We start from the raw sequence: 14,546 nt of genomic DNA, 5'->3' as shown, positions 1-14,546 counted from the left end.
TGGATTGTGAGGTCCACTTATATTGGTTTTATAATAAAGAGTGAACTATAAAAAACACCCCTACGTATGGACGTTCAAACGCTGGAGGTACCTATATTTCAAAAAATGCAACAGACCTCTCTGCGTATGAATATAATACTCATTTAGGGTCCTTTTTCACTATTTTAAGTCTTCCATGCCCTTTTGGCCCTCATTTTTTTTCCAAAATGCCACCCATGGCATTTAAGTCTTTCCATGTATTCATCATTTATTTTAGTATATAAAATTTGGTAAAATAATGAATTACCATACTTACCAATTCTAATTAATTATCATATAATCTAGTATTACATAATTTGCGGTTTTATTTAACAAAAATTTATTTACGAAACCATATCTAACTAAAATAAAAACATAAATCATTCCTATGATAACTATTGATAAGTATTTTAACTTATCAGTCTAATTAAATTTAAAATATTCATGAATTAAATGAAAATAATATTTTAATATAAAATAAACATATTATATAGTAGTAATAAAAATAGAAAGACTAAAACACCCTTGGAATGGCATTTAGGTTAAAAGTAAAGGAGAAAATGGCATAAAAGGATCTAAAATAATATTATACCCGTATATAGAGGCTTACAGTGCATTTTTTTAAATATGAGTACCTCTAGCGTTCGACTTGTAATACGTAGGGGCCAATTTTGTAGTTCACCCTATAATAAAGAGTGAAATGAGTTAGTGGAATATGAGACGTACTTACCATTTATGGTAAAAGTGAAATGTAACTCTTATGACAAAATATGACTTTTACTGGTGCACGGAATGGAGGGAGTAATTCACAACGCCATCATATAACGTGGTACTACTACATTTTTTAGTCTACTCGGCCTAACTTAATAATCAATGAGATATATATGACTTATTCAACTACTATACAGGTTGAATTCATTCCATTAACTAACATGGAGTATATAGTTATGAATATAAATGCATTTATAGGAAATAGATCATTTCAAAATTATCTTAAAATTAAAACTTGAGAACTTATCTTTTGGTAGCCATAAAACATACCAGTTCATCGCACAAAATATATATCAGTTACTGATATGTTTTGTGCTGACATAATTTATACCAACTGATAAGTTCTCAAGTTCTTATTTTAAGATAGTTCACAACCGAAACCGAAAACACTATGTGCCTATAAATATTGATCACATCTCAAAATATTAGAAGCATAGCGTTCAATATGGGGCTCAAGTTGTTAATTGTGGTAGCTCTCACTTCCATATTCATTTCCTTTCCCACCATCTTTTGCTTTACTCCACCACCACCTCGACCCTCTCCACCACCTCCGTCCCCGCCTCCACCTCCATCTCCTCCTCCGCCCTCTCCACGTTTTTGTTATTTATATCCAACAAATCTACCTCCTTTGCCTAGACCTCTTTCACCAAAAATTTGTCAATCTCCTCCACCACCCCCATCACCCCCTCCACCTCCACCTCCGTCTCCGCCTCCACCCATATCTCGTTTTTGCAAATTAAATCCAAGACTATGTCGCCCACCACCACCTCCCTCGCCTCCACCACCACCACCACCATCACCCCCTCCACCACCATATATTTGCCAAAGATATCCAAAATTAAAATTATGTTCACCACCATCACCCCCTCCACCATCACCACCACCCTCCTCCACCACCACCATCACCCCCCTCCACCACCATATATTTGCCAAAAATATCCAAAATTAAAATTATGTTCACCACCATCTCCTCCTCCACCACCACCATCACCCCCTCCTCCACCACCACCATCACCCCCTCCACCACCATATATTTGCCAAAAATATCCAAAATTAAAATTATGTTCACCACCATCACCCCCTCCACCATCACCACCACCTCCTCCACCACCACCATCACCCCCTCCACCACCATATATTTGCCAAAAATATCCAAAATTAAAATTATGTTCACCACCATCACCCCCTCCACCACCACCATCACCCCCTCCACCACCATATATTTGCCAAAAATATCCAAAATTAAAATTATGTTCACCACCATCACCTCCTCCACCACCACCATCACCCCCTCCTCCACCACCACCATCACCCCCTCCACCACCATATATTTGCCTAAAATATCCAAAATTATGTTCACCACCACGTTCCAAATAAATTACAAAAAAAGTGTCACCACCAATAAATATTCGCTTATACTTACATCCCTCACTCCTTTGTTATACTTCCATCATTACCTAAATAAACTACCACCTTATGAATAACTAAAATAGCAATTAATATTGTGTGTATATGTTTGGCTAGATTTTGCCTATATGTATGGCAGCTCTAGCTATAGGGAATTAGCAACTACTACTACTCCATATTTTAAGACCAAGTTTGTAATATGTATATGTTCTTAATGTTATGTACTATATTATAAATAAATTATTATATGTGGATTCTTGCGTGTGATTTATCTCCAACTAATTAACCCCCTTACTTAATCTAGGTGTAGTGACTATACTTGGTTTTTTCTGGTGAAGTTATTTAGATAAGAGTAAGTACTAGTATCTTTTTTTACCTTCAATTATGGAGCGGTATAAAACTACGTACGGAGTATTTTGTATGTTCCACTCCCTCCGTTCCGCAATAATTGAGGCGTTTCTTTTTGGCACGTGATTTAAGAAATATTGTGTTAAATGAGTTAAGTAAAAGAAGAATAAAATACGAAATTAAAAAGGTATAGAGATGAAAAAAGAATTAAATAAGAGGAAGTAAAGTAAGTGATAAGAATTTTGTTGACTTTAACTAAAAAGATAAATGAATCTACTCTTTTGGAACGTACCAAAATTGCAAAATGACTTCACTACTATGGAACGAAATGAGAGTATAATAGATGTCATATTTTTCTTTTTAGTTTGTTCAACAAAAATTATCACATTTACATTTGCGAAAAAAAATTCTCTTTTCACGTGAATATATAAAAATATATTTTCTCTCACCACATAAAATACAAATTAACATCTCCTACAATCATGTGCTATCACAAGTGTGTTATGGAAAAAGTAGTACTAAAATTTTGAAAATACCACCAAAGGTTTTTCAATTTTAATTGAATATTATTTGAATTATTTTTTCATTTTCCAAACATATTTTTACATGAAAATACCCTCAATCTCCTAAACGGCCTTTCAATTATTTGCTCTTTTTGTCTATCTTTCTTTATCTCTTCTTCACCATCTCTGCCTTCTCTTTTTCCCTCTTCTTCATCTCTTCTTTCTTTCATCGATTGATAAAATAATCATTTTAATTTATTAATCAAATACTACTATTTCTGATAGTATTTTAAAAGGGCAAAAATATTTTTCTATTTTATATGGAAATTTTAGATTTTTAATTGCCGACAGAGTCGGGTTCAAGACTCCATTTTTTTCAAACAAAAACAACTATAAATTCCTCTTTCAAAAGCAGCCGAAATTTGTTCATTCTTCGAAGTGAGAAAAAATCGCTGCATGAAATAAACAACACAGATAGTAAGTAATGCGATTAACGCATGAATGTCGAATAGGATTTTCGTCAATTTTATCGCGACATTCATTGCCTCTTAACCGATTTCTCCATTCAGCCAAACAATCGAACAATTTTCCTTACACAGAGGAGGTTTTGGCTCCCCACATCGCGCCGCTTCTAGAGCAGAAGAATCCCACTCAATCCCCCTCCGTTCTTCAACAAATACACGCCCAATTCACAGTTAATGGACTCCTCAACAAGGGAATTTTGGGGACGAGGATTTTGGGCGTTTACATCTCGTGCAGTAGCTATTCCGATGCCAAGAAGCTATTCTGGCAGCTCAATCTGCGGTATGCTTCCCCTTGGAATTGGATGATTCGAGGGTTTACGCAGATGGGTCGTTTCGATTTAGGGGTTTTGCTCTATTTCAAGATGCTTAGTAACGGCACCGTTCCTGATAAATACACTTTCCCTTATTTAATCAAAGCTTGCGGCGGTCTGCGCGCTGTTGGTTTGGTGAAATTTTTGCATCGGATGGTGAAAGATTTGGGTTTTGAGGTGGATGTGTATGTGGGCAGTGCTTTGGTTGGTTTCTATGCGGAAAATGATTGTTTGGATGATGCGCGGAAGGTGTTTGATAAATTGCCTCTTAGAGATGTGGTGTTGTGGAACGGTATGCTTAACGGTTACTTGAAATTCGAGGGTTTGGAGGGTGAATTGATTGAATTGTTTGAGGAAATGAGGAGTAAAGTTGTGCCTAATGCTGTGACGTATACTTGTCTTCTTAAACAGTGTGGCTCGAAATCGATGTTGAATTTGGGAGCTCAGCTTCATGGTTTGGTTATCAGGTGTGGTTTCGAGATGCAGTCTTCGGTGGCTAACACATTGGTTGAGTTGTATGCGAAGTGTCGTTGCTTCTCTGAGGCAAGGAGGCTGTTTGATCACGTCGTGCAAGATAATATTGTCGCGTGGAATAGTATGATCGGAGGGTATGTCCAGAACGGGCTCATGGACGAGGCTCTCGATTTGTTTGGTAGATTGATTCGCTCGGATGTCAAACCGGACTCTGTCACCTTTGCGAGCTTGCTCCCTTTGGTTCCTGAATTAGGGAATCTGGACTTGGGGAAGGAGATTCACGGCTACATTGTTAGAAACGCGGTGTTTCTTGATTTGTTCTTGACGAATGCGCTTATAGATATGTATTTCAAGTGCAAGAGTGCGGATATGGCACGGAAGGTCTTTGAACAGAGCTCTGCTATGGACATTGTCATCTGCACTGCGATGATCTCAGGCTTTGCTCTCAATGGGATGAATAGCGATGCTCTGGAGATTTTCCGGTGCTTGGTTGGGAGGAAAATGACGCCTAATGCTGTCACGTTTGCAAGCACTCTCCCGGCTTGTGGTGGCTCGATGGCCTTAGCGTTAGGGAAAGAGCTGCACGGTAGCATCATTAGGCGAGGGCTTGAAGGAAGATGTTACATTGCAAGCGCGATTCCGTGTGTTGGAACTCGATTATCATGAATTGTAGCCAGAATGGGAAGCCGGAGATGGCAATGGATATTTTCCGGGAGATTGGATTAGAGGGGGCGAGATACGACTGTGTGAGCATATCAGCAGCGTTATCCGCTTGCGCGAGTTTGTCGTCTCTTCGCCATGGGAAGGAGCTGCACGGCTTCATGGTGAGAGGCGGATTCGAGCTGGATCTCTTCGCTAGTAGCGCTCTGATCGATATGTATGCTAAATGCGGCAGCTTGGGGTTGGCGCAGCGCGTTTTTGATGTGATGGAGACGAGAAACGAGGTTTCCTGGAACAGCATCATCGCTGCTTATGGCAACCACGGCCCTCTGCAGGAATGCCTGGCCCTGTTCGATGCGATGGAGGGCGAGGGGTACGAGTCCGACTCAGTCACGTTTCTAGCGATAATGTCTGCCTGTGGCCATGCGGGGAGCATCGAGGAAGGGAGGCGCTACTTCAACATGATGGTCGAAGAACGCGGGATCCCTGCGAGGAGGGAGCATTACGCGTGCTTGATTGATATGTTGGGCCGCGCAGGTCGTTTAGGGGAGGCGTTCGAGGTGATTGGAGAAATGCCTTTTAGTCCGGACGCGGGCGTTTGGGGAACCCTACTCGGCGCGTGCAGGATTCATGGGGATGTCGAGCTTGCAGAGGTGGCGTCCAAGCAGCTTTCTCAGCTGGACCCACAGAACTCCGGCTACTACGTGCTGCTGTCGAATCTGCACGCGGATTCCGGGACGTGGGGCCGGGCGGACGAGATTCGGAGCGTTATGAAAGAGAGGGGAGTGCAGAAAATACCAGGGTTTAGTTGGATTGAAGTGAAGAACTGTAACAATGTGTTTGCAGCTGCAGATAAGAATCACCAAGAGGCTTCTCAGATTTACCAGTTGCTTGATCATCTTCTTGTGGAGCTTCAAGATGAAGGCTACGTTTCTCGGCTCGACTCTCCGGTGCCTCCGTTGATCGATGCAGAAGCGTGCTAGTATAAACGTGCGCGCTCGAGAGAGAGAGAGGGAGAAAGTTGTTTGTTTCGAGCGATACGATAGGAAACGAGTCGAATTGAGACGAACATTTGTGTTCGTTTTGCATTTAAAGACTGTGTTTGAGTTTGTTTCGTCTCGTAAATTTAAGCTGAGCTCGAACCGTCGTTGTAAGAGCATCCGCAGCTCCGAGCAGTGAGCACGCTTGTGCGCCGTTCTCCTTCGCATCATCCAATCACAATGTGCCACGTGACACTAATCCTTCGCCTCATCCAATCACAATGTGCCACGTGACTCTAATTTAATTTTTTACTAATTCACAAATCGGATTCTTAAGTATCTCATTTTTCCATTTTCATTCACATCAAAATTAGCGTTGAAAAGCACGTGAATAGTGCAAGTGCTCAACTAAATTTAGGAGACGACCTAAATTATTGCAAGAATCTTTAATTTATTATAATCTCAACTAAATCAAGAACCATATTTTAACATCAAATATCACCAAAATTTAACAACCCTTAAAAAAATATTTTCATTTACTATAAATTTTACCAAAACAATATTCTTGAAACATTTTTCTGTGCTTACTGAGATGGTAAGCACAGATAAAAATTACATCTTCAATCTCCATTTTTGCTCAGAACAACAGCAAGATCTCGAAGCTCCTCGAATGCTTGCATTGTTTCAGCATCAAATCCTCCAGCAAACTGCACATACATCCATTTTCCATAATCAAAATCTTTTCTTTGCAAAAAAAAGCCCAGAAAAATTGAAGTTTCTGACAAACCTGATGAATCCTGAAGGCAAATCTGACTCCCTGAAGCACCATATAATCCAACGACGAATCCTTCTCCGACGTCCCTTTGAACTGCAGTTCCATTGCCACTCTCTTCATGTACATTTTTGCAAGCTTCACAGAGCCAAATTTGATCTGAAAATGCAAAATGATGCCAAATTTTCACTCATTTTGCTAAATGTGCAACTTTTCTTGATTAAATAAGCTCTTATAAAACATAGCACATTTCTTCCTTTCCCACCCTCTTATATTATTAGTCAAAACATAGAAAATAAAAGATCAAATCTTGCTTAGAATTCCCACATGTTTCAAGGTGAATAAGTACTATGATTGTGTGTGTGCGAACAAGAATCCTAAAATGTGCAACTTTTCTTGCTTAAATATGCACATAAATAACATAGCACATTTCTTTCTTTCCCACTCTCTTAATAAAAACACAGGAAATTAGAGAACAAACCTTGCTTAGAATTCCCATATCCAGCATCCAATCTGTGGGAATGTGGAACTCCTTGCAGCTCCTCATCAACGAGTCTCTTGTTCGGAGAATACTATGCACGGAGCGCTCCATCCTGTAAAGAGGAAGTCGTTTATGTCAACGAAAATGAGTCACACTTCATTACTAAAACAGGAATCTTGAAGAAGCTAAGAGGAGATTATCACCTCTCGGATAAGGCTGCCATTTTCTTTAACGCGATCTCACATGGCAAGCGTGGCTCGTCCTTGTATGTTGAGATTTCGTGCTCTAACTTCTTGAGATCTCTGTATCCGAATGCTGCCTCTCTCAGTGTGTCGGCCCTCTTCTCTGGCCACTCGAAATGCTTCAGAACCGCCCTCTCGTCCACCTGTAACACAGTCGAAGTTTATGGATTAGCAAAGGCAAAGAAGGCCTAATTTGAAAGATTAATGGAAAGGGACTAACAAGGAAACAGAGCTCATCATCAAGCCATTTCACGAATGCAACGACGTCTTCAATGTTCTGGTAGACCGCATTGTTCACCTCCCGTATGAGGGAGTTCACGAATTCGCCTTGAGTCTCCACATCTGCCTTGATCTGCTCAAGAGAGTGATGGTTGAGATTTGAGCAAACAAATAGGCTTGAACATAGGGTATGAATAATGACACTCACCGCTAGCAAATGAGATGATCGGTTCTCAATCTCGCCAATCATGCTGCTACGAACATTTGCAACGTCTGATGCATCTGCACTGCACGAATTCAAGCAGTCCTTCCTAGACTCCCTCTTCATGAGTGAGTGGTAGAACTCAACCACTTGTGGGGCTCGTTGCACCATCCCCGTTGAGGCCCTAGCCGTTGATTTTGGAGGAGGGGGAGGCGGAGGGGGAGGAGGCGGTGGAAGAGCTGCAGCAGGAGCAACACTCAGAATCGAAGCTTCCTCTTTTAGTCCAGCTAAACCACTGCAGGAAGGCCTAGGAGGGGGATTAGGGATTCTTAAGGCCCTCTTTTCGACATCCAATGAAGCCGTCACCCGACAAATTTCTTGACAGTTGTCGAATACAAGAGCCCTATTGCAGACTTCCAAATCATATTTCTGAGAAACCAGCACCTCGGCCCTCTTATCCGAGTCCTTGGAACACATAAAGCTATCAGATTGTCGTTTCTTGTTGAGAACAACGTCCTCTTGAGAGCAATGTACCCCACTAATCGAGTGCCTTCTACCCGAAGTCTGCTGATCGTCCCAACCACAAGCAACGAGATTGTCTTTATACTTAATCTGTTGCAAGTCTTCGTCGGTAATAGGCCATTTCTTGAACTTCTTGACAAGATACAGCCTCTTTGTGGCAATCTCATCAGAATCCTCATCAATCTTGAAGGGAGAAAAGCATATAGATTCCCTCCTATTATCAACAGAACTCGGGCTTGATGTCTTATTCGAAGCTGTTCCAGAGCAACTGCGAAGTTCGTCTCTTAGACACGAGTTCACCCATCTAAGGTAAGCTAGCTCCTCCACTTCATTCATCCTGCTTATTTGAAGTCCTTCCACTTGCTTGCACAGATCAGCGTTCGCATCCCTAAGCACACAGGCCTCGGCTTTCATCTTCTCAAGAGCGTCACACTGCAGACGAACGAACCATGAGACAAGACCAGCAACAGAGAAAGAGCCACAATAAAAAATGCTAGGGAAATACATAGAAACTAACAGAATTCTACAAAAACACAATCATTGAACTCACAAACTGAATCAATACACAAAGCTGAATACTAATAGAGATCAATCAATGCAAACAATGGAAAGTAATCAAATCTTAAAGCGAAGAAAATCGAGATCATATACCTCAGAAACTTTAGCAATGTTGGCTAACTGAGACTCCAATGAGGAAATCCTGCCAGAAAGATTCCTCTTTTGAAGCTGCAGCTCCATGTTCAAGCGCCTCAGCTCAACAACCTCAAACTCGATCGAATCATGCTCTTGCCCTACAGCTACAGCCACCTCATCTTTCTTCCCCATCACAGAAGCTAAAGACACCACTTGTCCAGAAAGGTTAGCCTTTTCCTTCTCGAGCGACTCCACTCGCTTCAAAAGGCCTTCGACTTCACTCTTCTTCGACTCAAGCTCCTTCGAACTCCTCTTGAACTCAGACAACTCAGTCTGCAAGCTCACCTCCCTATCCTTGGATTCTTGCAGCAGGTTCCTCAAATGATCAATCTCATGAAACAAATCCTCGGATGATCCAATCGACTTCGTCTTGCTGTGGCTAAGAACAGCCTGTGGATGAACCTGTTTGGCATTGATCGAGCAGGAGAGGTCAGCAATGAGGGACCTCTTGATCCTTGAATTGGGAGCCGCGGTGTGAGTCTTCGGGTTGGAGGCGTCCGAGGCATTGAGGGGCGGCTTCTTCACCTGAGCCGAGGCGTGCAGCACTCGGGTTTTAGTCTTCTTGTCTGCAGCTGAGAATCCCTTCACTATCTGAGACCCCCACGAGGACTTCATCCTCGAAAAATTGCTGTTTCCTTTCACATTTCCCCGGTTTTGATCCTTTGGAGCCTCGTTTTGATCAGCAAATCTCGATGCCTTCACTCTGTTCTCAGATGGGATTTCTTCCATCATCTCAAAACAGCCTTAAAATCCCCAATTTGCTCAAAACCCTAAAAAACCTAAGACGAATTCAACAATGGAATTCGAGAATCATAAAGGAATGGAGCTGAAAGATTGATTCTTTTCTACAATGAAGCTAAGAAATTCATTCAAATTTCAAAAGCTGTGGAGATTTAAAAGAAAATCACAATCTCTCTACCTTTATCTCATCAAACAGCCTTCAACAACAATGGTATTCAAGAATTTCAAGAATCATAAAGAAGGGAATTGAAAAAATGGAGTCTTTTTTCACCCAATGGAGAGGGAGAGATTCAAATCAAGCTGAGGATTATTCAAGAAAGCGGGAGGGCTTTAACTCTATATATATAGCTGCAGAGGAATTCTTGAAGTTGACATCTTTATTTAATAATTAATCAATTAATTTCATCAGAGTAATTTAAATTTTGGGCATCGAGGTTTCTGTTTCAGGCTTTGAGTTGAGATATTCTGAAGCTCGAAAGAGTAAAAAGTGGAACAATGTCTCAGCTTTCTTCTTTTTCTTCACCTTTCCTGTCTTTGCCTCAGCTCCCATTTTGAATTTTGAAATTTTGAAATTGCTACGAATCGCGAGACGCCACGTGGATGCAAACGGTCGAATTTTGAGTGAAGGCTTTTCCTTTTTTATTTTGTCAAATGTGAATAAATATTTTTCTTTTTGATGATGGGATTATACATACCTATAATGATGATTTGAATAAAGAAAAATAATTATATGCATAGAAAACATCATAAATTTATAGATAAATACTCCCTCCGTCAGCTAATAAATGTCTCATTTTTTTCTTTTTCGTCTGTCTGCAAATAAATGTCGCATTTCACTTTTACTATATTTGATAAGGTGACCCTACATTCCACTAACATATTTCACTGACATTTTATTATAAAAATAAATGTGGAGTATATAAAAATAGGCTACACATTCCACTAACATTTCTACCCACTTTACTACATAAAGTCAAACAATTTCTTAAAACCCGTGCCGGTCAAATATCGGACATTTAATCACGGACGGAGGAAGTAGTTTTTTTTATATGCATAGAAAACATCTTGAATTTAACTGAAGTGATAAAACATATTTTTGCATGGTGTAAAAGTTCTTAGCATTTTGTTACACAAATGTAAAGTTCTTAGCATGAATTTAACTGAATATTTCATTAATAGATTGATCTTGGATTAGATTTTATTGGCTTGAGTTTATATTGAGTTGATAATAATTTTTGACTCGCCCAATTTTCCAAACCTATCTATAACAACTAGGAAAGCGAAATAAATATACAAACAACGATGTAAGCTAAGCATGTAAACTTGCTTGCTGATTTAATATATCGAAAATCATGACATCAACAAGCCAATGCATCTTCGCCACTAGGCACCATCATCAATTTGTCATGTAACTAATCTAATTATGTTGTGTGTTCCCAATGAGGCAATCTTCAGCCATTTACATTAAACTCAAACACATGTTTGAGTATAAATTCACATGGACTGTTTCCAAATCTTTGTCATATCCTGGATTTAAGGTATCTAACTAATGTGTAATACTCACTCCGTCCATCAAAAAATAGTCTTATTTGTAGACGCCACGAGTGTTAATGAGAAATTAATACAGGAAGAGAGAAGGAGAAAAAAGAGTAAAGTAAGAGAAAGATTAGAAAAAAAAGTGGATAAAGTATAAAATAGATGAGAAAAAATGGATAAAATATGAAAGTGAAACCTTCTATTTTTAAAAATAGGAATATTTTTTTATAGACATCCCAAAATCGAAAAATGAAACTATTTTTCAAGGATATAGTAGTAGCATTTCACAATAATATTGAGTTTTAGTGATTCTACGCCATCTTTCATGAACCCTAATCTCAATAGCAAGGCAATAACGAAACATTAATTTAAGGAAGGTATGAAAAACTACAAAGTGAGATATAGCATTATCAATTAGGTACAAAGGGAGAGGCAATTGTGATATTGCACCGGAATATTGTGAGATTTTCAAATATTTTAGAGACAACTTGCATCTAGGTCCAATATATGTTTTTAACATGTCTTCATTATGAGAGGGCAGCAAATGTGGAAATGTCTTCGCAAACTATAAACATGAGTCAAATGCTTCAATTGAGACATTTTTCTAGAATACGCCAAAAATACTCACTAACTAATTAATTAAACTAGTAAAATCACATAAACTAATTAATTAAACTAGTTAAATTACATAATTTCTTAAAAAAGTGTTAAAAACGTTATAACAATTCTAATTAAAAAGCGTGATCACAACAGATTCGAACCGATTACCGATTTTCACACATTATATACAAAATGTTTTATCAATGTTTCATATTAATACAAAAAGTTTCAAGTTAGCATATATCATACGAAAGGTTTAATTGGTATTTCAAATTAGTAGATTCCTTTTAAAACCACACCGTTACTTTTATCTTATTTTTTATCCTATTCACTCCAAAATTATTTGTTATTTTTCATCCTATTCGCATCAAATAACTTTGGATCAACGAGAATTTCCAGGCATCGCCGTCTCCATCTCTGTTATTGTTCATAACGCTGTAAGTGGGATCCACGACTGGAACCTGATGTTATTGTTCATAACGCTGTAAGTGGCATCTAGGAACTATGCATCTTTATATTCTCCATATTTGTTTTTGTTATATCTACACGATTTTTGTTTAATTTGTAGCGGTGCTATTTTGTTATATAGGTCCTTAATGCTTGTGTTCGGCGTCAGAAATGGGAAGGGCTTTCTGGGTTCTGCAGCAACTAAGCGAACAGAACCAGCAACCTTCAAGCACAACGTATGGACTAGTTATGGAGGTAAGCTGTCCGTGTTTCTGGTATTACATGTCAGCAGAATTACCATGTAAAAAAGAAATGAGACGTTTCAAATGGGACAGAGAGAGTATAATCTAATAAATATGCGTTGGAGCAGGTCATGTTGGTATGCGGCAAGTACAACTTGGTTTATGATTTCTTCAAGAAGGTGCAGAAATCGTACATACCAAATGCTTTAATATATAAAGGTAACTTTATTATTGGGGTGTTACGAAATTGCTTTGTTAATTAATATATGATCATCTCATAAGTTGATATGCATATTACTAGTATTTATAATAAAAAAGATAACACCATACAAATTAGTAGCAAATAATTATAATTAAAGGCTCGTTGACGAATAAAGGCCCTTAATTCACACTAATATGGCTAAAACTTTATTATTCCAAATTATGGCTATTATAAATTTGAGTAAAGATAAATTAACAAAAATTGTATATACAAAATTTGGCCTCAAATTTTAAACCGGTTTTATTTTAATTGGTTATCTCATTAATTATTAGTTTAATATTAAATTACCTTAACTTAGCTCTTTTGACATATACAAGAAGCTCACAAATATGTTTTGCACTTTTTGATAGATCAATACTTTACGACTTTTAGTACTAATATTATTTGTGTAGTTGAAATAGAAGATGACTAACGCTTATTACTATTAGTATTATTTTTATGTTCATCATCTTTATTTGATTTTTATTATTTTTATGTTCATCATCTTTATTTGATTTTTATCCATCCAATTGGCGCTTATTCAATGTTCTACTCATTTCGATTACTTCTGGTTTGGATTTACATGCTTTTCCTTTTCGGTAATATCATTGTGAATGTGAACAAAGGATTCTTGTTAATTTTTGGTCTTAGGATTCTTTTTTAAAAAAAATTTGTTGGATGGAATATATATTGACAATATTCTTTGATTTGGTTTAGAGAGACTTGGTTTAGAGAGGATAATGTATTAGTGGAGTTTGGAACTGTAGATTGTTTTTTTTGTATTGTGAGGGGTTTAGGTGGTTTTTTATTCTTTTTTGTGTGTAATGTCGTTTCTTGCTAATTAATATTAATCTCGTCCTGAAATTATTTTGAAATAATTATGAGCTAGATTAAAATTTGGGTGGAATATATGAGAAATAATTTAGGAGAGATTGGTGGTGGGAGAAAACTAAGGAAAAATTTAGATATTTTCTTAAATAATATCTATAATTTTGAGAATTCTCCTAAAATATCTAGATATTTTAATACCTACTAATATCTACAAAATTATACATAATATATCTAGATATTTGTATAATATCTGGATATTTCCATTACAAAAAGTTTATTTATTAATATTCTAACCTATTGAAGGGTTTAGTTGGCTTGCGTGGATCTGTAGTTTTTGTGTAGAGTTAGCCCTTCTTGTCAAAGTGTTTCTTGTCATAGTGTTATGGTATTTCCAACTTATTATTTTGTTTTTTGCATTGTGATGATTTTGGGACTATATACAAACGGTTGATTGCATTATGTACTTAATTTTTTTGTGAACTATATATAGATTGTTGATTGTTGTTTGAATAGGAAGGAAGTTGGTGTTTGCAAATATCCTTAGAACCATGCTGCCCAGGCCGTCTGTGGATATGGACAGTGCCGAGTTTCTTGAAATGGAGCTCGGGAAACATCAAGGCGGTGAGTTCTCTATGACAGCGATGAGAATCAATCCCGTGGCAGAAGACCAAATCGAATTTTTAACTATTTAATTAATAATAGACGAGTCTAATTTTACTCAATTATAATCTTTTAATTATAAATGTATATATATTATTTGACACTCCTTCCGTCCCACATA

General features: G+C 38.0%; 2 protein-coding genes and 1 pseudogene across 3 annotated transcripts; 1 reads left to right on the top strand and 2 right to left on the bottom strand.

Moving 5' to 3' along the window:
* Nucleotides 1–1,144: 1,144 nt before the first annotated feature.
* LOC121773997 lies at nt 1,145–2,438 on the bottom strand. Its single transcript, XM_042170917.1, has 2 exons — nt 1,793–2,438; nt 1,145–1,661 (listed from the first exon to the last, which is right to left on the bottom strand). The coding sequence occupies exons 1-2, from the start codon at nt 2,114–2,116 to the stop codon at nt 1,422–1,424; spliced, it is 564 nt and encodes a 187-aa protein (XP_042026851.1). The 5' UTR covers nt 2,117–2,438; the 3' UTR covers nt 1,145–1,421.
* A 1,007-nt stretch (nt 2,439–3,445) lies between these two features.
* On the top strand, nt 3,446–6,141 carry LOC121775179 (annotated as a pseudogene).
* Nucleotides 6,142–6,421: 280 nt separating this feature from the next.
* LOC121775180 (protein CHUP1, chloroplastic-like) lies at nt 6,422–10,330 on the bottom strand. Of its 2 annotated transcripts, XM_042172192.1 has the most exons (8): nt 10,047–10,330; nt 9,086–9,906; nt 7,919–8,866; nt 7,712–7,843; nt 7,453–7,634; nt 7,250–7,361; nt 6,784–6,927; nt 6,422–6,703 (listed from the first exon to the last, which is right to left on the bottom strand). In XM_042172192.1, the coding sequence occupies exons 2-8, from the start codon at nt 9,857–9,859 to the stop codon at nt 6,617–6,619; spliced, it is 2,379 nt and encodes a 792-aa protein (XP_042028126.1). In that variant the 5' UTR covers nt 9,860–9,906; nt 10,047–10,330; the 3' UTR covers nt 6,422–6,616. The 2 variants fall into 2 exon arrangements, with proteins under 2 accessions (XP_042028126.1, XP_042028125.1); XM_042172191.1 differs by having other exon boundaries at nt 9,086–10,330.
* Nucleotides 10,331–14,546: the final 4,216 nt, after the last annotated feature.

The sequence above is a fragment of the Salvia splendens genome, chromosome 17 (assembly GCF_004379255.2).
Source record: "Salvia splendens isolate huo1 chromosome 17, SspV2, whole genome shotgun sequence".
In the NCBI taxonomy this organism is placed as follows: Eukaryota; Viridiplantae; Streptophyta; class Magnoliopsida; order Lamiales; family Lamiaceae; genus Salvia; species Salvia splendens.
The sequence above is the reverse complement of the archived record's forward strand: the minus strand, read 5'-3'. Positions and strand labels throughout refer to the sequence as shown.

What these genes read in the sequence shown, in the direction of transcription:
- LOC121773997 (XM_042170917.1), bottom strand. Translation starts at nt 2,116, where the DNA reads ATGGTGGTGGAGGGGGTGATGGTGGTGGTGGAGGAGGGGGTGATGGTG. An exon ending in TGGAGGGGGTGATGGTGGTG is followed by an intron (nt 1,662 to 1,792) that starts GTGGAGGAGGGG and finishes GTGGTGGTGATG; the next exon opens with GTGGAGGGGGTGATGGTGGT.
- LOC121775180 (XM_042172191.1), bottom strand. Translation starts at nt 9,859, where the DNA reads ATGATGGAAGAAATCCCATCTGAGAACAGAGTGAAGGCATCGAGATTT. An exon ending in GATCATCTCATTTGCTAGCG is followed by an intron (nt 7,844 to 7,918) that starts GTGAGTGTCATT and finishes TCTCTTGAGCAG; the next exon opens with ATCAAGGCAGATGTGGAGAC. An exon ending in ATATGGGAATTCTAAGCAAG is followed by an intron (nt 6,928 to 7,249) that starts GTTTGTTCTCTA and finishes TTGCATTTTCAG; the next exon opens with ATCAAATTTGGCTCTGTGAA.